The sequence below is a fragment of the Mytilus galloprovincialis genome, chromosome 1 (genome assembly GCF_965363235.1).
Source record: "Mytilus galloprovincialis chromosome 1, xbMytGall1.hap1.1, whole genome shotgun sequence".
NCBI lineage: Eukaryota > Metazoa > Mollusca > Bivalvia > Mytilida > Mytilidae > Mytilus > Mytilus galloprovincialis.
Window position 1 is genome coordinate 49,338,943 of NC_134838.1, and position 21,385 is coordinate 49,360,327.

Consider the following 21,385-nt stretch of genomic DNA (forward strand, 5'->3'; position numbering starts at 1 on the left):
CCACACTCAGTGAAACCACTATTAGAACGCCTGAATTAATAAACGCAGTCAGCCGTAACGGAGATTTTGACATAATCGTAGCATCATTTGAAGGTTATTTACCTAAACCAAAATACATAAATATTAATTTCAATGCATTTGAAAATATGGGTTTTCGAAAAATACGACTTTTTTTGCGGTTCAGTATATGTAAGTAAAGTATCTTATTAACCAATGAACCATGAAAATTAGGTCATGGTGAGGTAAGATGGACCCTGCTAAATGGAGATGTAGACTTGCAAGGACCCGTAAACTCTATCTAGTACTCAAATAATTCATGTCAGAAATTCACATGATAAAAATCTATCCGTAAATGAATCATGAAAAAGATGCAAGATCATACATGTAACAGATGAAAATTTCAGAACTTTTAAAAGACATCTGCATCAAGTATCCAGGTCTTCGAACCTTGTTTATAGTTTATGCCCACTTTGGATTAGCATCCCTATGTCTTGCATTCTTTAACAGCTTTCATCACAGGCCAAACCAAAGGTTATAGTGACTAATGAACCATGAAATAAGGTCAATATTGGATAATATCTGCAGACATATATACATATATGAGAACTTTACACTAAATCCATTGGATGTTGGATGTGTACTGATTGATATTTTAGTCTAAGATGCAATTTTTTTAATTTGTTGTTACCGGTATTGGCTTTGAACCAGCTTTCAGTAACTGTAAGTCCTCTCATATCTGTTCTTTGTGTCTTTTTGTTGTGGGGATGTATAAGTACCCATCCATGTTCACTGTATTTTTAAGATGTATTTTTATTTGTATCCATCTGATAAATTAAGCCTTTTTCAACTTATTATTAAAAAAATAGTTTGTTCTATGTTGTACTGTTACATCACTGTCCCAGGTTAAACAAGGGTTGGCACCTATCCCAGATCAGGAGCCTGTAGCTCAGTGGTTGTCGTTTGTTGCTGTGTTACATATTTGTTTTTTGTTTATTTTTTTTACATTAATTAGGACATTAGTTTTCATGTTTGAATTGTTTTACAAATCTCATTTTGTAGTCTTTTATAGCTGACTTTCTGGTATGGGGTATGCTCATTGTTGAAGGCCCTATAGTTGTTAATTACTGTGTCTCTTGTGGAGAGTTGTCTTATCATACATCTTCTTCTTTCTATTGAACCATATAAAAAAATTGATGTGGCTGAAGGGTAGTAAATATAAAGAGAAAACTTTTTATTTTATAGGTTTATTCTGTTTGAAATAGATATATTCCTTTAAATGACAAAAGTGTGGGAAAAAATGTGAAAAAAAACGCAGCCAAAGAAAAAAATACTCATGTGTTGAAGTTGATGATAAAGTGCAACACTTTGGAAAATTCTGACAACAATCTGTGGTTTCTTAATATCAGGATTTTTAAAATTGCAAATATACCTACCTACTCTAACAATTTTCACAAAACACTGTATGAGCCAAGAAATTTACAACTTTTTATACAAAAAATAAAAATATGATGTAACTGGACACAAATACAACTTTAAAGTTGGTTATGATATAAAAATTTGGTTACATGCACAAAAATAAAGTTTTATACCTTAGAATATTATATATTAGTATTAAATATGGTAAATTATTTCTAAATATTTAAAAATTTAACCTTGTTAGCACAAACCAATTTTATAAAAAGTTTCACAACCACAATTTTTATTTTAAAGATGGCATTTTTATTCATAAAAATATATAATTGATGAAAAAATCCTTCTCATTCTTCAAAATTCTAAAATCTTACACTATCGGATGATTATGCAAAATATCAACACAAAATATGAAATGGCGATGATAAAAAAAAAATACCTGCAACAGCAGTAATGCTTTACAAAGCTAAACACAATAGGTTTGAGGTATATCAACAAAATGGGATTTACAAACTCTCAGCACCACCAACTGTGCAATTCAACACACAATTAGATATAAATAAAACTTTAGGGTAGGGATTAGGTTTTGAATCCACTAACCGTTTGAGATATAATGGTCGTCATTTTTGCAAGTTTCAAAAGATATCATTTGCACAATGCAAACATGACAATGGTATTGCAGTGAAATTTGTTTCATAAATTCTGAACAAATAAAAAAATAAATGAAATTCTTTACCTCATAAACAAATATTTCAAACAATTCTAATGTGTTTAAGAATGAAGTTAATGCCCTATTTTGGAACAGCTGTTTTAATTAATATCATAACAAGAGTAGTGTGGAAAATTAAAGGGATGAAATTTGTAATAAAATGCTTCTTAATAAAAAATAGATTGATAAATGAGGGTTTTTTCCCACAAATTTATTTTTTGTTGTCTTTTATCATTTATATTTTTGGAATCGTTGTTATCTTTTTAATCAAATAAAGATAGATAATTGTGAATATATTAATAACATTTTATCACAAACAAAATAAAAAAAAACATAACAAATCTAAATAAAAACATAAAATTAAAGAAGCAACAAGTCATGGAACAATGGTTTTTCAGTAAATTAAAAATAAGGAAAAATTTCATGCTTATGAATTTAGTTGTCATTTCCAGCAAATAGTAAATTCTGGCCTATGAAAGGCCAGATCGACAAATTAAGACCCTTAAATTCACAGGGTCTTTATTACCACCTCATAATCCTTTCATAGTAGCTATCAAAACTATCTGATTCTGTACTTCTTGCAATCTCAGGGAAAGACTAAGTTTCAATTGAAAAGTCAAAGTCTTCAGATTTTTATATCAAAAGAAAAAGTCTGAATGTGCAATTTAGAGTCAAACCAAGCCACAAACAATTTTGGAAAGAATATATATATCAAGCTTTTTTCTTCTGGTTATTTCTTTTTCACTTCCACATGATATTTTCATAACATTACCAAGAAAAGTTCTATTTTTAAATCATTGTCATGACTCTTTCAAAGACCTCTAAATTCGTAAGCATGACATTCTAAAACAAAATAAAATAAAATAGTTTGGTCATTTTTTCTTAAAAACAAAAATCAGATAAAATTATATGACTAGTATAATATTTCTGTTTCAAACAGAATCGAAAAATAGTTATAATACGAAAATGATAGACCATTCTATCTAAGCCGAAAAAATATCGAAAGTTTATCTTACTACCATGACCCCTATAGCATTTACATACATACATGCTGAAACTAAAAACACAAAAATTACACAAAGAAATTTAAAGGCTTAGGTATTAAAAGTTAATGTTTGTTTCTATTGAGTACATTTTGAACTAACACAAGATGAACATGCTTGATGAACATAGAGGCTACAAACATTTTTTTATAACAGAAATTATGCTATAGATGAACTTACATAAAATGTTACCAAAACAAATACATGACAAAATTTTCATAAAATTCACACTCAATGCAAATTTGACGAATTCACACAATAAATTGTGTTTTATTTGAACACAGACAGACAGACAATTACTAAATGCTTTACGAATCATAGCAGTAAAATGTACGTAGAAATGACGTGATAATACTGATATCTGAAATGGATATGTAACATTTCGTTAACAATTATAATTAGGTCAATTAACAATTATTTGCTCCTTAATTTCATTAAAAACTGACATGATGACAGCAACCTGAGCATAAAACACAAGTAGGAAGACTAAAAGAAATAGAATATACTTGACATTTGAATTAAAGGTCATAAAATATTGCAAATTGCATTTTTAATCATAAATATTAAATCAAATACTAAATTGCATTTAAAAGTTAAATTTGATAAAATAGAATAAATTGAAAAAGATCATTTGTCATTACAGTTTTCTAAAAGGACAAGAACAAAATTTATAAGCAAACATTATCCTAAAAAAGGGTGACAATCAAATTTAAACATGATTTTCTTTCTACATGTGATATACAGAGATCTGTAAAAAGAAAATCAAAAATCAACTTCAATAAAAAAAACTTCTTTTTTAGAAGAAATTCCATCTTTCCTTTTTTGCATATCTCTGTTCTTTGGTTTTATAACCCGATTACATAATAAGATGAAGTTTCCCAACAAACCAAAGATTAAAAAAATACACAAATATAAATATCTTATATAAAATATATTCCATTTACACAATAATAAATATGGTTCAATTAAAAATCTCATTGCATATACTTAGGTACTACTAATAATAATAAATATGTCCAGCACAAAAAAAATAGAGAACAAAGTCACTTTAATAAATAATAAAATTTTGAAGAAAGTTTTAAATTAATGCATCCGTCTATTATTTCAAATTTTACATTATCTGCTATTTCAAGATTTTCATTTTCAAATTACACTTCAAAATATTTTTAAAATCTGTTACTGTTGCCTTGTGTGTTAACAAATTGCTTGCATGTTAACATTGCAATCCTTGGCATTATTCTTTTAAGACACCATAAGGGCATACACTCTAGATCATGTTGATTTGGTCATTCCAGCCAGCCCCTCAAATATTTATACTAATAGTAATTTGAAAACTTTGATTCTAATGGATAAACAAAAACAGTGCAGTAATTTCTGAAATTATATTTTTTTTTTTATATAAAATTGGAAAAAAATAATCAGAAAGTATTTATATCTTCAGATCTATAAGAAAAAACTGTACAGGACTGCATGATAAACATGATAAAATTCAAATAAAAATGGTACATTTTGTAGTGACCTTTTATAAGCACTTTACTTTCAATATGGCAGTAAGTTATACACATTTAAGTCAAAATCAAATTGGCAAAATCACAAAGCATACCACTAGAAATGACACATTCCTCACTGTCTCAGACTGAAGAAAATACCTGGAAACTAATAATTCAGTCACAAAACCTAACCAAAACTTATCTACGTCCACTGAAGCAATCAAAAAACTTAATCTAAATCCAAACATGCTATCATAATCGTCATCTAAATCAACCAAAGCAATCACAAATTATTCTAAATCCACAGAAGCAATTACTATTCCACAGTTCCCACTCAATTTTGATGCAGGAATCTCCAAAAATGCAACATATTTCAAAATATAAATAGGATGGCACCATCATCATGATCATATATATTTAGTTCCAAAATCAATCATCAGATTTTGTAATTACAAACTATTTTGTGAACATTAATCAAAAGTGTTATTTTTTTTTCTGTCTTGCATGTACATATGTTCATATTAAGATATTGCATATTTAGAACAATCCCTAAAACAAGGCAGATTTTGTGAAAGAACACAGATAAATATCTACATAATCAATTGTAAGATATGAACATTAGAAGTCGTAAAGGTGGAAACCTGCATTTAATATTGTGTTACTAGTATAACAATTATGAAACGTTACTATGTATCTGTTCTTTCACAAAACCATTTAAAACAAGTCTTGACTATTGACAAAATATTGCATAAAATGAAGAACTCTTAAAATTCTTCATGAAATAGCTGAGTTGCTAGAACCTCCCCTGTAACAATAGTTTGACATCCCATTTCTGATGTTTTCTTCTGAGTATTTTCTGATTTTCCCTCCTGTCCAACTTCACCATTTACTGTACCATTATTTGCCTTAGTTGTGCTTTCATCCTCATCATCTCGGGGACTGTCTCCTAGTACTGAACGGTTCATGTAATAACGCTCTGCTACCATGGATAAACTTGGAGATTCTCCCTCATCACTTAGATCTAAATCATCAACATCTCTAAGACCTGCCAATTCAGCATGTTTGAAATTCCAGACTGGAACGATTCCTGCTCCACTTGGTGCTGCATCGCCAAAAGCATAGTTGACACCTCCAACACTGACTGGGGTGCATGCAATAGTACTGTCATTCAGTTCGGGAATTATTTGTCGCATCTCTTCATCAATGTTTGTGAGGGGACTTGGAGGCTCTTTAAATGGTATACCATCCAATGGCAACTGTAATTGTGTAGCTACCTTTTCAATCAAGTCCTCGATGGATTCATGCTCTTTCCATACTTTTATTGCTCGCCATCTTGCACGACTGCCTTTAGGAGCAGGAATTGCATCAAAGCAGCACATTTCTCCAACGTGCAGCAATTTGTTCAAATCATCGATGTGTTTCCCAAATATTGACCGATCGATGAATACATGTTCATGACGGCCAAGATCAATGATACCCCAGAGTTTTGCAACATGATAAATACGGCCTTTCCTTCCAGTAACAGTTGGTTTTGGACTTGCTTGTGGTCTGCTGCCTGTGATGAAAACATTTAGACGAGCATTTTTAATTACAGAAACTGTCTCATCATCTGCTACAACAAATATATTTGCATGTGACAGAAGAAATTTTTCTAAATCTTGTTTTGTCCATCCAATTGTATTTCTTAAACTTTCAGGAGCTTGACTAAAATGTCCAGTTAAACTGCATAATTTCATATCACCTTTCTTTTCTATTATGCCTTTAATAAACATGACAGCCTTGTACTGGTTTGCTGTCATTTCTGTTGGGCCGGATTTTGCACTACCTGGGGTAATTGCACTTTTTATGGCAGGTGATCTTGGTGACATCAGTGGGGACCTAGGTTCCAACATATCTAAAGATTTAGGCCTTTTCTTTAATTTAGGTGTACTCTGTAATAATAATTGATCTCTTTCTTGGTTAAAACGAGAGGTTAAGGCACTGTCTTCAAGAAATGGTTCGGCATTAGGATTCACAGCACTGTATGTTATATTGTCTTTTAGGCCAACCATGTCACCTTTAATTTCAAATATCAGTGGATGCCTAAGTATCCACTGTTTAAACTCATTCTGTGGGCCAACACATTCTCTGATATCTGGAGGAGCTTGTGATAAATGTCCAGCTAGACTTGCTGTTGCCATCCATTGTTCTCCTTTTTTGAGCATTTTGCTGCGAAAATACTGAACTGCTTCAGTTTCAGTAGATACTTCTTGGGGATTTGATGATGCAGGGCTGCTTTCTCGAAAATTAGACTTTCCAAGATCGTTACTTCCGTCATTCAAACTAACCTGAAACACAATACCAAAGTTATAAGTCAATATTTAATCAAGGATACAAAATATATGCATTCTATTCCATTCTAAATTTTATGTTCAAGATTATTAAATAGGGAAGGTTTATAAAAGCATGCATGTCAACAGCAATTATACTATTAAACATGTTAAAGTTGATTTCCTGTACCTGTATATAACAATAAGTTTCTGTGTTTTCTTGAATACTTGGTGATTTAAATGATGTCATAAGCTATTTGTATTGGTTCAGTCTAGGTATGTACTGATCTCCCTCAACATAATTAGTACAAGAAAGAATACCCAACTGCTCCATTTTTTTCTACATGTACATGTTTTAAATACCAATGTTTTTTTTCTTTTTCTTTTGTACTATTTGTTTCCTTATATTGTATAATTGTCTTTTAACAACAATACTACAGTTATTTTCATATTATATTAAACACTAAAACAGGAATAGTTATCAATATTTTAATAGAAGCTAGACAAGTCATTTCAAAATTTAACTGAAAAGAAATAAGAAACAGAATATTTATCCTTCCTTAAAAATCTACCCAATCGAGCAAAGGTAACAGCCTTTTACTAAATACCATATAGGCCAAAACTTACTAAATTTCCATTCACTGCAAATAAAGATGGATATTTTTGTAGGAATTTCTTTAAACCAGCTTCATTCCCACCTGCACATTGTCGCATGTCTGGTGTAAAGTTACGACTTCCAAAGCGCCCTGCTAACTGACTGATGGTATAGGGTGTTGCGCTATTCATCAATATCTCCAAGAAATACAACATGGCTTTGTGTCCTGCATCGTCAGCCATGGTCATCTACTTAGTATCGAAAGGCGAAAATGAAGCTAGAAAACTTCTCTGTTACCTACAATGGTATAAAACCAGATGCTCCGCAGGGCGTAGCTTTATACGACCGCAGAGGTTGAACCCTGAACGGTTGGGGCAAGTATGGACACAACATTCAAGCTGGATTCAGCTCTAAATTTGGATTGTGATTAAATAGTTGACACAGCATATGTTTCTGACACAGAATGAATGTGTTCTAATGAACTTAAAATTTTTGTTTTCTCTTAGAGCAATTCACTATGCTGTTGAATATTAATCCTCTCAAAAAAATGTTTGAAGAAAATTTCTTTTTTATTAATGAAATTTCAAATGAGAAAAATTGAACCCAATTTTTTTAATCACATCCCCCTTTCCCTTATTCCAAAACTAATCTCAATTAAAATTTCTAATGGAGTTTGCAACAATAACTACTCATTTAAATACATCATAAAATATTAAGATGTAAAAAAACTGCTTGTTATCACTGAATGGTAAAGATTATTTTAATTTATCAGTTGGTAGTAAAAAGTAAATATACATTGTATATTGTATATAACAAAGATTTAAGTTGATTCTGGACAAAGAAAGATAACTCCAATTTAAAAAAAATCTTGCTATTGCACAATATTTTGCAATTAGATATTTCTTGCTTACTATTCTGGACAAAGAAAGATAACTCTAATTAAAAAAAAAATTGCTATTTCACAATATTGTGCAATTAGATATTTCTTGCCATTGCGCAATACTGTGCAATTGAAAAGACTTGCTATTGCACAATACTTAATATAATAATTTTAGATCCTGATTTGGACCAACTTGAAAACTGGGCCCATAATAAAAAATCTAAGTACATTTTTGGATTCAGCATATCAAAGAACCCCAAAATTTCAATTTTTTGTTAAAATCAGACTAAGTTTAATTTTGGACCCTTTGGACTTTAGTGTAGACCAATTTGAAAACAGGACCAAAAATGAAGAATCTACATACACAGTTAGATTTGGTATATCAAAGAACCCCATTTATTCAATTTTTGATGAAATCAAACAAAGTTTAATTTTGGACCCCGATTTGGACCAACTTGAAAACTGGGCCAATAATCAAGAATCTAAGTACATTTTTAGATTCAGCATATCAAAGAACCTAACTGATTCATTTTTTGTCAAAATCAAACTAAGTTTAATTTTGGACCCTTTGGACCTTTAATGTAGACCAATTTGAAAACGGGACCAAAAGTTAAGAATCTACATACACAGTCATGACAGTTAGATTCGGCATATCAAAGAACCCCAATTATTCAATTTTGATGAAATCAAACAAAGTTTAATTTTGGACCCTTTGGGCCCCTTATTCTGTTGGGACCAAAACTCCCAAAATCAATACCAACCTTCCTTTTATGGTCATAAACCTTGTGTTTAAATTTCATAGATTTCTATTTACTTATACTAACGTTATGGTGCGAAAACCACGAAAAATGCTTATTTGGGTCCCTTTTTGGCCCCTAATTCCTAAACTGTTGGGACCTCAACTCCCAAAATCAATACCAACCTTCCTTTTGTAGTCATTAACATTGTGTTTAAATTTCATTGATTTCTATTTACTTAAACTAAAGTTATTGTGCGAAAACCAAGAATAATGCTTATTTGGGCCCTTTTTTGGCCCCTAATTCCTAAACTGTTGAAACCAAAACTCCCAAAATCAATCCCAACCGTTCTTTTGTGGTCATAAACCTTGTGTCAAAATTTCATAGATTTCTATTAACTTAAACTAAAGTTATAGTGCGAAAACCAAGAAAATGCTTATTTGGGCCCTTTTTGGCCCTTAATTCCTAAAATGTTGGGACCAAAACTCCCAAAATCAATACCAACCTTCCTTTTGTGGTCATAAACCTTGTGTTAAAATTTCATAGATTTCCATTCACTTTTACTTAAGTTAGAGTGCGAAAACTAAAAGTATTCGGACGACGACGACGACGACGACGACGACGACGCAGACGCCAACGTGATAGCAATATACGACGAAAAATTTTTCAAATTTTGCGGTCGTATAAAAAAATTGAAGAACATTGATAATTTGTTTTATTCATGCTGATGTTCAGTTCTCATGTCCGTTGTTTATAGTCATCCATGTTTTTTATGTCCTTAAGCTAAGGTAATTAGGTGCCTATGGCAGATTATCGTTTATCAAGTCTGTTTAATTTTAATTTTACAACTTTTCTAGACTGTTGAGATATGATTTAGATTTTCAACATATATAACACACATATATATTATATACAACCTTGGCTTTTGTTGAAGACAGTTTAACCCAGTAAACCCACATGGTTGAAATCTATTTTTTTTTATTATTCTTTGTGTCTTCATGCATTCATGTGCACGAACTCATTGTTCCTTGACTTAACTGTACATCCATAAATACACTAATAGTTACTATAGAGACAAGGTATATAAAAAAGCATGATAAGTGCATCATCAGGATACCATGTGATAAAAACTCTCTCAGAAAAATAATGCATTCAAATAGTTAAACTATGATTTTTTTTTTGGATTTTTTTTCTAACAGCACATGTACAGATTATGCATGTTTAAATGAACTAATTTGTAAAATTATTCACTTTCAATAAAGGTTCAAATACAAGTTACAAGCTGTGTTTAACAGTAAGAATAGTAATTATGATAATGAGCTGTAATCAATATAAAGAAATGTAAATTTATATTATTATAATATATTTACATTGTTGTTTATCAATTTCTGAATAAATAAAAATAACAAACCAGATGCAAGGGTAATCAGAAATCTCAGCATGGAAAAAAATATTTGAGCTGATAATAAACTGATTAATTACTTAATGAAAATGTTGGCTTAATGATGGAATAAACCATTGTTGTAAATCTAACGTCGTTTACTTATGACGTTATCTTGTACTTCAGTCATGGATACAATTCATACAGTTTAGATGTTTTTCTTATTCTACACAGAGTTTTAGTACAAGAGTGAACACGCTGAAATGTCTCGCCTTCTATACTAATCATTGATATTATGTTGATAGTCCTAAGTATAAAGCTAAGCTTTAATACAACTGTCACATAAACTTAACATTAACCAAGATAACTAAACAAAGACCAATGAACCTTGAAAATGAGGTCAAGGTCAGATGAACCATGACAGGCAGACATGTACAGTTAACAATGCTTCTATACAACATATAAAGTTGACCCATTACTTATAGTTTAACATGTTTAAGAAAAATAGACCAAAACACAAAAACTTAACACTGTGCAATGAACCGTGAAAATGAGGTCACGGTCAAATAAAACCTGCAGGACTGACATAAAGATCATAAAATATTTCCATACACCAAATATAGTTGACCTATGGCATATAGTATTAGATAAAAAGAACCTTGAAAATGAGGTCAAGGTCAAATGAACCATGCCAGGCAGACATGTACAGCTAACAATGCTTCTATACAACATATATAGTTGACCTATTACTTATAGTTGAAGAAAAATAGACCAAAACACAAAAACTTAACACTGTGTAATGAACCGTGAAAATGAGGTCAGGGTCAAATAAAACCTGCGCGACTGACATAAAGATCATAAAATATTTCCATACACCAAATATAGATGACCTATGGCATATAGTATTAGATAAAAAGACCAAAACTCAAAAACTTAACTTTGACCACTGAACCATGAATATGAGGTCAAGGTCACATGACATCTGCCCGCTAGATAGCTACACCTTACAATCATTCAATACAACAAATATAGTAGACCTATTGCATACAGTATGAGAAAAACAGACCAAAACACAAAAATTTAACTATAACCACTGAACCATGAAAATGAGGTCAAGGTCAGATGACACCTGCCAGTTGGACATGTACACCTTACAGTCCTTCCATACACCGAATATACTAGCCCTATTGCTTATAGTATCTGAGATATGGACTTGACCACCAAAACTTAACCTTGTTCACTGATCCATGAAATGAGGTCGAGGTCAAGTGAAAACTGTCTGACAGACATGAGGACCTTTCAAGGTACGCACATATCAAATATAGTTATCCTATTACTTATAATAAGAGAGAATTCAACATTACAAAAAATCTGAACTTTTTTTTCAAATGGTCACTGAACCATGAAAATGAGGTCAAGGACCTTGGACATGTGACTGACGGAAACTTCGTAACATGAGGCATCTATATACAAAGTGTGAAGCATCCAGGTCTTTCACCTTCTGAAATATAAAGCTTTTAACAAGTTAGCTAACACCGCCGCCGCCGCCGGATCACTATCCCTATGTCGAGCTTTCTGCAACAAAAGTTGCAGGCTCGACAAAAACCACTTTAAGATAATAAGCATACGTAATATACAAAAACAGGAATTAAATTTTTACAAAATTTCCTTCTAGATACTTGCTTTTGATCATACATGTCACAAACAAGCTTTGGTCCAAGTTTGGTACAAATCCAGAATAGTTTAAGAAAGTTATTAAAATTTTAATATCTTTAATCACACAGTCAATGTAATGTTCATCACTGGCAGAAAAACTAAATCCATTTTTAAGAGAAAAAAAAAAATTGTTTGGATACTATCTTTAATATGATCATAAACAAGCTGGTTTGATGGAAGTCCAGGATATTTTAAGAAATACGAAAACAGAATGTAGGATTGATATGTCTCCCTTGTGGGTCAAAAGTCACAGGCTTGACAACAAATGCAAATGTAACTGGGTATCCAGGGTGCACAAGTGGGGTGGAAAATAGAAAGAGGTCAAACAAGAATATAAGTGAGTGTGATTTTGGGGGTATAGCTCCAGATTCCAAATTAAACTACAAGAGGCATCCAAATGGTATCAGGTTCGTTGTTGATAGTCTTCCATATTTTTTTACAGTACACGTTCGCACCTCTCATGTTCGCTTCCCAGGTCGATCCCAACCTACATGTTCATGCCAAATTTGTATTCAATTTCCTGTTGAATTATTAGATATTTTTTTATATGTACATGTATACCAAATAAATTATATTTCGTATAATGGTCAGAATATTGATCTTTTTGTATTGAATGAAAAAAAAATTTTATGAAAAATAAATGTAAATCGTTTTTTATTAACCTACTCTATCATGTCTATATTCCTGAAAAATATGAATGAACATCGTTTTTTCCCAAAGTTCTCCTTTTATTTTAGATGGGTTTTTTTTGTAGGAAAATCCCTTAAGACGTAAGGTGCTTGTCATTTTGATATTTTTACAAATACAATTTTGCTTGGCCTGTTTTGTCTGCCACAAGATTCAGTGTTTTCCCCAGGATTTTTGGATAGCACTGTGGTAAGAGTGTGGTTTTCGACAATTCTCTATAACTTTGTCGCGGCGCACGGTTGGTTTGTAATTGATTTGTTATGTGTTTTTCTTATACTATGCTATTGATGTTTTCTCTTGTAATGATGTCCTCATCATGCTCATGGAAGTTACCCCTTTGTTTTCTTATGTTATTTACTTATTGTATGGGTATAGACAGGATAGAAGAAAAGTCTTTTTTTGTCCATTGTAAATTCATATAATCCTCATATTATCTGTGTATAAAACCCAAGGAGAAGTCTTCTTCTTTAGTTGCAGAAAACCATCAACATTTTGAAGATTACATTATGGCGCATGCCTGATTGAGGTTGCTTTTTAAAATTAATTTCAATTTTTCTCTACTTTTTTATAAACTTAACAATTTATATTGGACTTTTAATTTTTACATTTTTTATTTTATTTTTATATTGAGATAAAAACACTAGGTACATTTAGTTTAAGTGAGAAAAGGTTTTAAGGAGTACTTCATGGGTAAGTCTGTAGAAATGTTGTTTTTTCCATGATGGGTCTATACCAGACTGCCTATGTGAAGATTTCTTATCACTAACAGGTGGTGTTGCAAAACATGTAGGACCAACAAATTATAAAGTCATTCATTGTCAGCTTCTGTATTTGGTTTTGTAACCCACTGTAGCAGTGTACTGTTAACCTTACGACGTTTGACAGGAATTGACATTTTTTAGCATAATGATTTGTAATTTTTCTGACCTTAACGTTATATAACATTCAAATGGCTTCATCCAAGCTGGACATCGAGAAAGTGAATTTCTCAAGTCGTATCAGCTGGTCCGAGAACACAATTAATTCGTAGTGCATTTCTTTTAGAACATAAATGAAAATTAAAAAAATCCCACCTGCGCTTTCTCAATGAAATTTTTACAGTGTGTTGTACAGTTGTACTACTTTTGGGACAAATTATATCAAAATTATAGAAAACTTCATCGGCTCTAACTCAAAATATGGACAATTTTATGTTTCGGGCGTCTTAAAATCTTTTGACAGCTTCCGTAGTGCTAATTTTTAACCTTTTCCAGCTGGACCAAATCACTACTTTCCTTTAAAATTCTGGACCCAAATTTTTTTACAGTGTAATTTCACCCCCTACTTCCAATTTGAGGCATAAAACATGGAGAAATAAATTTGGAAGGGGTATGAAAAATATTGGCAGGTAACCCACTGTCAACACTAGGGACTATATTCGTGAACAACAAAAATCAAGGGATGACAATTGTGGTCCCGGACCTAATAGGATAGAAGGAGTTGACCAATCTTAATAAAACTTGGTATGATTAAAGCTTAATAAATTATAACACTGCTTACAAGGTTTCATAGCAATAGGAGATATATTATAGACAGTATGTTTAATTCTATACTCAACTTTGCGTGTTAAATTTTGACGTTAAAATTGAAAAATTTCAACTATCAACATTTGGGGCATTAAAAATTAAAAAATTGCAAAAACATACTTTTTAAATGCCTTAATATATCAATTATCATGTATTAAATGCAATAGAGTACTCATTTTATTTGTCAGACTCAGCATAATTAAAAATGTATTCAAAAGTCAAATTTATATGAGCCTGCACCTAAAAATCAAGGTTTTTCAATGAAGGGTGGCCTTACATAAAGATGTAATTTTTTCCAGTAATTTTAAATTTGTGAAGCTTTTTGGTTATAAATAATCCTTACATATGTATTGAATGTACTTTAAATGGAAAGAAAAGTTACAAATAACATATCATATTAGTATAAAAGGGTCTTAGGCCAAGTAAGACTGTAAATAATTTAGAGTCAACATGGTCAATTTAGGCCGTGCCACATATTTACATTAAAAAATGCATATTGAGGCTATAAGAAATACAAAATTGTGTCTTTTTTTATCATTTCTATACTCATGTGACATGATACAACAAATCTGAGCACAAAAATACTGTTGCATTTAACTTTTCTTGCAGACAGTATGGTCTGATACAAAGATTTTTGCCTTTTTAGTGAATAACTTGCATGCAATTTTAGTGTCAACAGGCTTATCTTTGAACCACTTGCTATTCTACAGAAGAAAATTAAGATATTATGTGAAATGAAACAGGTACAATAGACATAATAAAGTGCTTTTTATACAAATTTAGTAAGGTCTTTATTATGGACCAACTTTTATTTACCAAGCTCCCCACTTTTGACTTCTTCCAAACAGGGCGTTAGGGACGACATCAAAAGATCGATGTAGGATAAAAAACTTAAATCGAATAGTTTGGGGGTGGGGGGGTCAACATTGCTGCAAGTTTTGTTAATCTAAAATCGATTTTACATATATCCACATAGGTAAATCAATTTTTCCCAAATTAAGTTAAGAAGGGGGGTAGGGGGGTCAGCGAAAAAACTATGTGAATTAAGTTTTTTATCCTACATTGAACTTTTGATGTCCTCCCTTAGGCAAGGGTCATTTATACAACACATTTTGCACATATTGTCTGAGATAACCTTCTTTTGTGTAGATTCAGAGTTTATAAATAAGTAATTGAACTGGATAAAGGCATAGAAACACAAATATTGACACATAAAAACCTGTCAGATAGAAAGTCAGGATGCAATTTATGCATCAACATTGAAAAAGCTATAAAATGCCTATTTTGACCATAAAATACCAAAATTGGTCATTTTTGCAGAAATTCTATAAAATAAATGTTTCAATCCTTTAGTTTCATGCTATTTGACAAATTATCACCATCAAATAATTCAGGGAAGTTGCCAAAGTACAGATTCTATATTTACAGATTTCATCTCTTAGGTCCGAGAACACAATTAATTCGTAGTGCATTTCTTTCAGAACATAAATGAAAATTAAAAAAATCCCACCTGCGCTTTCTCAATGAAATTTTTACAGTGTGTTGTACTACTTTTGGGACAAATTATATCAAAATTATAGAAAACTTCATCAGCTCTAACTCAAAATATGGACAATTTTATGTTTTGGGCGTCTTGAAATCTTTTGACAGCTTCCGAAGTGCTAATTTTTAACCTTTTCCAGCTGGACCAAATCACTACTTTCCTTTAAAATTCTGGACCCAAATTTTTTTACAGTGTAATTTCACCCCCTACTTCCAATTTGAGGCAGAAAACATGGAGAAATAAATTTGGAAGGGGTATGAAAAATATTGGCAGGTAATCCACTGCCAACACTAGGGACTATATTTGTGAACAACGAAAATCAAGGGACGACAATTGTGGTCCCGGACCAGCTTGGGGTTTGTTTTTCTAATCATATATCCTCTCAATTGTTTTCAAATGGTAAAATTTATTACTGTAGAATTGCTGCCTTACCAATGATTAGTTTGAAAAGGTTATAATTAATACTTCAAAGATTTGCTCATTTTCAAGGTTCGTATGGATAGTAAGACCGGCAAATTGTAACAAACCCCTGTGTTTAATCGTTTTTAAAATCATCGTTTGTTCTCAAACTTTGTTCAACAAAATTTTGAGTGTCGTCAGCAAATGTGGTAAATTTATTTCATCTCATTTTATTCATATCAGTCAGGGGTGCTACTTAAACAAGTGATTTCATTATCACCTATTTCAGTGATTTTTTATATTCAGTTATCACCTATTTAAGTGATTTTGGTGTTTTCTTTGATCTTCAAATGCTAATTTCATTGATTTTCCATATTTTCACAAACTTTTCTATAATTTTCCTACATAAATCAATTATCCCTTTATCTTTTGATATCAATTTCACCAGTGGGCTTGGGCAGTAAGTTAGTGCCTAAAGCTTATAAAAGTACCCTTGGGAATTGTTCTGTAATCAAATATTCATTAACTACTCTTACTACCAGACAAAGGTCAACAGTATTAGGTGACCTGATTGGTTTTCTTTAGAATTAGAATGATTTATTTTAAGGTTATGTCCTGATCTACAAATTATTCCAGTTTTTGCATATTCAAATAAACTGTAAACACTGGCAGGCTTATCAAGCAAATGACGATTTCTGCATGTACATAGTTGTTTTTTTCAATGGAATTCTGGTCTTTTTACCAATAAAAAAATCAAGCTTGTGGGAAAAATATCCAAAAAATGTTATAAACACTTATTGAAGTGATTAAATTTTAACTTCTCAAATTACTTGTTTCAGTGATTTTGAAAAGTCTGTGCAAAAATTTTAAATAATTCACAGCCAAAATCACTCAAAGAAGTGATTTTGAAATCACTTGTTTAAGTACCACCCCTGACTGCATATATGCCTCTATATATTCTATCAATTAAAACAATAGATGTCAATGTTGAAATCTTTGTTTATTTTCATCTTTAAAAGTCGCCATTTTGTAAAATTTATTAGACTGGTCCCGCGGAGATACTTAATACAACGGAAATAAATCATCAGAAATAGTAAACCAGTCGATCATGTGATCCGAAGTGAAAATAAGGGGGAAATTTGAAAAATTACGAAAATTTATATGAAAAAAATATATGGATAGCGCTGCGGTCAGTGCAATAGAACTTGTAATAGCGCTGAAAATCGCGGCACTAAAACGGCCTAGGGAGAACACTGAGATAAATGTCAATAATGACGCTGAATGGAATGTACACAAAGCAATGGAGTCCGGAAGTGGGATTTTGTGAAGTTTTGAAATGTTTTTAGGCATTCAGGAGTCAGGTTTGAAAAACCCATTATAAAATTGGTATCTATGTACTGTATTTTTGAATAACAATGAAAAAATATCTAGAGAACTGTTTTATTTAGACACATTAGAAGAGTAGAAAAAAAAAGTATTCTGCACTAATTTTGAACCCTGGTATTAGCGTAGTGATGTCAATGACGAGTTTTCCTGTGTGATAAGTACAATAACAAAGTCCAAATGAACCAACAAGATGAAAGATTTTAGACTACGGTAGGATACAAATCCTTGACAATACCAATATAATGTCAATAACGCCAAACGGTGCAAATGTGTAAAGGGGGAACAGACTTTAAGTGCGAACTTGTAAGGTCTAAATGTGAAATGGAGCAAACAAAAATGGTTGCGGACATGTCAGACCTGCCAACTTTTGAAAATCTCCATGGGGCATTTAGCGCACGACCAGATTTTTAAGGGTTACAATTTTAGCAACTTTTCTGTGTGCATTGTTTTTTACTCCTAAAATAGTCTAAGTTCCCTTCTTTTTTCTTTTGGTATACTAATGATGAGCTTGTAGGTCTTGATTTCTTTTAATTGCAGGATTCTTGTACTATTAAATTATAAAATTGACAAACTAACTGAAGAATAGAGAAAAATGGCATTAAAAATAAAGGATTCAAAGTAGAGACCCCCCACCTTTTCCCCCTCCAAAGACCTTCTTATCTATGAACCTTGACTCAAAAGACCTAAAACTGCATGTTCTTAAGTTAGATGGATGAAGACAGATTTGGATTTAGTCTTGCTTATGGTCCTATCATTATCAATGAGAAAATGGATAAAATTTGAGTTATCTTTCTTTGTATTCAGAGGTGCTCTTACCTGCGGAGGCTTATACAGCAACACAGTAAAGTGAATACAAAATGGCGTCGATTTTAAATCAACAGACACATGACATCTGGTTTCAAAAATTAAACGGATTTCAAGATAAACGATGTTTTCTTGAGAATTCATTACAGTTCTCATCTTTCAACTAAATATGATTTTGTTGTGGAACTACGGCAAATCTTGCAAATTGTGCTTGTACGATAAATTGATTAAAATTAAAAGGCTGTTTGACCAAATTTGTGTATCCTATACAAATTAATTTTGAGGACTGTTACGACCCATTAGGTAATCTGATTACATACAACCACTAATTATGACACCTGTTGTGACTGTTGATTAGCGTAGTCGTTAACTTGTCATAATATGTCCCCAGGTAAAATTATAGATTTTTTTAAATTGATCAGAAAAACCTCAAAATCGGTAAACAATATTTTTTTCAGATATATTTGGTGAAAATCGGGATTTTGACTAGTTTTACGATCCCGATATCGGGATTCGGGTTGAGGGATAAAAATCCGGATGATACCGAGAAAATCAGGATAGTTGGCAGGTCTGACATGTTTGAGGGCGAAAGGACCCGAATGCCATCCAAGAAGAAGTGGAGAAAACACTGCCTAATAAAAATTAATTAGTGCAGTCAAGCTAAGAGTTCCAACTATATTACTCATTGGACTGCCTAACGAAGATCTAAATTCTAAATCTTCATTGTGATCTCTTCTTACAAATCCAGTTTTCCATTAACACTAATGATTATTGCCTGTCAGATCACTAACGTGACGAAGAGCTGTCTGCAAAAAGGGGAAAGGCCTTAAAGGGTGTGTCGATAATTGCCTATTTTTGGACAACTAGCATCATAAACATAAAGTGCTTCATTTCCAAACCTGATCCTGATATTATTTAAGTGTATCTAGGTGAGATTAATCGTTAGTTACCTTCAGATGTTAAATATTTGACGTGAAGTTTTCTTCGAAAGTGACCATCTTGGAAAGTTCTTGTGTTTATAAAATTACAGATTTTCGTTTATGAAACGAAGTTAAATCTGGAACCTTCAGAGGACTTCAGATAGATATTTGTAGTGTGTCTACTGTATCCCTTTATTTAAAGTTCACAACTCGGAAAAAGCACAGTATTATTTTTTTTTAAATATCTGCTCTTCTTAAAGTAAATCCTTTTCTTAAACATAATGACTGTCCAAATAAGTTTTTCATAATTATATACAAATCCTTGGTCCAATTTACCCAAAAGGATGACCCAACACAAATTCTGTGTGAAATTAGAATAATGTCCTGCGAAAGTTGACAAAATTGTGTTATTACTATTACCTGCAACTTTCGTGTATTTTGTCAAGGAATTATATAGCGGTTTCGTCTAGCCTGGCTCAGCGATTATCAGTACTCAGTTTTGTTAACTTTCTGTTGCCTCTGAACTCAGACCTTGTATACATTAAAATGCAATTGTAATTACCACTGGTCTAAAACTGATTTATCACCAACATATTTAAAAGTTATTTTAAGAACTATAGAGACAAAAAACAATAAATTCCATTGATTTTGCACGCGTGACACTGTTTTCTACCATCTTGGAATTACTCAATATTGACTATTTCTCATGATTGAAAGACTGAGTTCCATATGGCAACACCAAGTTTTAAACTGAGTTCTGAGATATACCATTCACTTCATATGTTCATGCATGAGAAACTTTATTGAAATAAAATTTTTAAAAAATATATTGATTTAAGGTTGTGAGGTATGCATGGTATGTCCAAGACACAATGTTGATTCGATATTGATACACGACTTTTCGTATGTTTGTTTTAATGTCAACACAGCCTGAATCCCCTGTCTTGAATGTTGTTATCGTATCGATATCGACAAGCATTCCATATCCCTAAACCTCTGTCTTTGTTGTCGGCGATATCGACGATATCGACGAACATTCCATAACTGGAAAACGTCGACGATATCGAGAATCATCCCGTAACTTGAACAACGCCCTAGAACCTCTGTCTTGGTTGTCGATATCGATATATGGTGCAAACAAAATGTGAATCCTCATAAAGTTGCTGCTTTCAATTCCTTTAATACCGAAACCTGCGAACAAACATTTAATTTTATTTCAAAATTCAAGCATAGAAAAAAAACATATCAGTCAGGATTCTACTTCGTCAAAATTATCTCCCTATTAGGCCAGTTCATTTTCACAATCGTAGAACTGGAAGCCATTGTAGGGATGACGCGCTGCCAATTTTGCTCTTGAAAACCGATAAATTTATCCACATAGCACCATTACAATCCTAATATGTCAGTTGTATTTTAAAAGACAAATGTATCTACTAGCTAATGAGGGTCCGTGTAACACTTATCAATTCAAAGTTTTAAAAAGTTTTGAAATTTTAGATTTTTGGAATTTTGATCAAAGTTTTAAAATATCAAAAATTTCAAATTGTGTAAAAGTTTTGAAATTTTGAAATTTTAACCAAATTATTAAAATATTAAAATTCTAAATATCGTTTTTAAATTTGATAGTTTAGGAATTTGATCAAACTTTTAAAATACTAAACCTTACGTGCAATTTTAATTATTTCACTTTTTGAAAGTTTGATTTTTTAAATTTTTGATTAAAATATCAAAAACAGAAAAGGGGCAAAAAGAGGGGTACCTGTAAAAAGCGAAACGAAATAAAAGCGGAACGAAACGAAATAATATGAATT

The 21,385-nt window shown here is 31.7% G+C and overlaps 1 protein-coding gene across 1 annotated transcript; it reads right to left on the reverse strand.

Moving 5' to 3' along the window:
* Nucleotides 1-1,228: 1,228 nt before the first annotated feature.
* Nucleotides 1,229-19,684, reverse strand: LOC143077040 (uncharacterized). The gene is made up of 3 exons (XM_076252930.1): nt 19,605-19,684; nt 7,589-7,853; nt 1,229-6,979 (listed from the first exon to the last, which is right to left on the reverse strand). Exons 2-3 carry the CDS (start codon nt 7,802-7,804, stop codon nt 5,417-5,419), a joined length of 1,779 nt encoding a protein of 592 aa, XP_076109045.1. The 5' UTR covers nt 7,805-7,853; nt 19,605-19,684; the 3' UTR covers nt 1,229-5,416.
* Between the last annotated feature and the right edge of the window lie 1,701 nt (nt 19,685-21,385).

Coding starts and splice junctions, on each gene's coding strand:
- LOC143077040 (XM_076252930.1), bottom strand. CDS start 7,804: ATGACCATGGCTGACGATGCAGGACACAAAGCCATGTTGTATTTCTTG. Junction 6,980..7,588: donor TTGCAGTGAATGGAAATTTA/GTAAGTTTTGGC, acceptor ATTGTGTTTCAG/GTTAGTTTGAATGACGGAAG.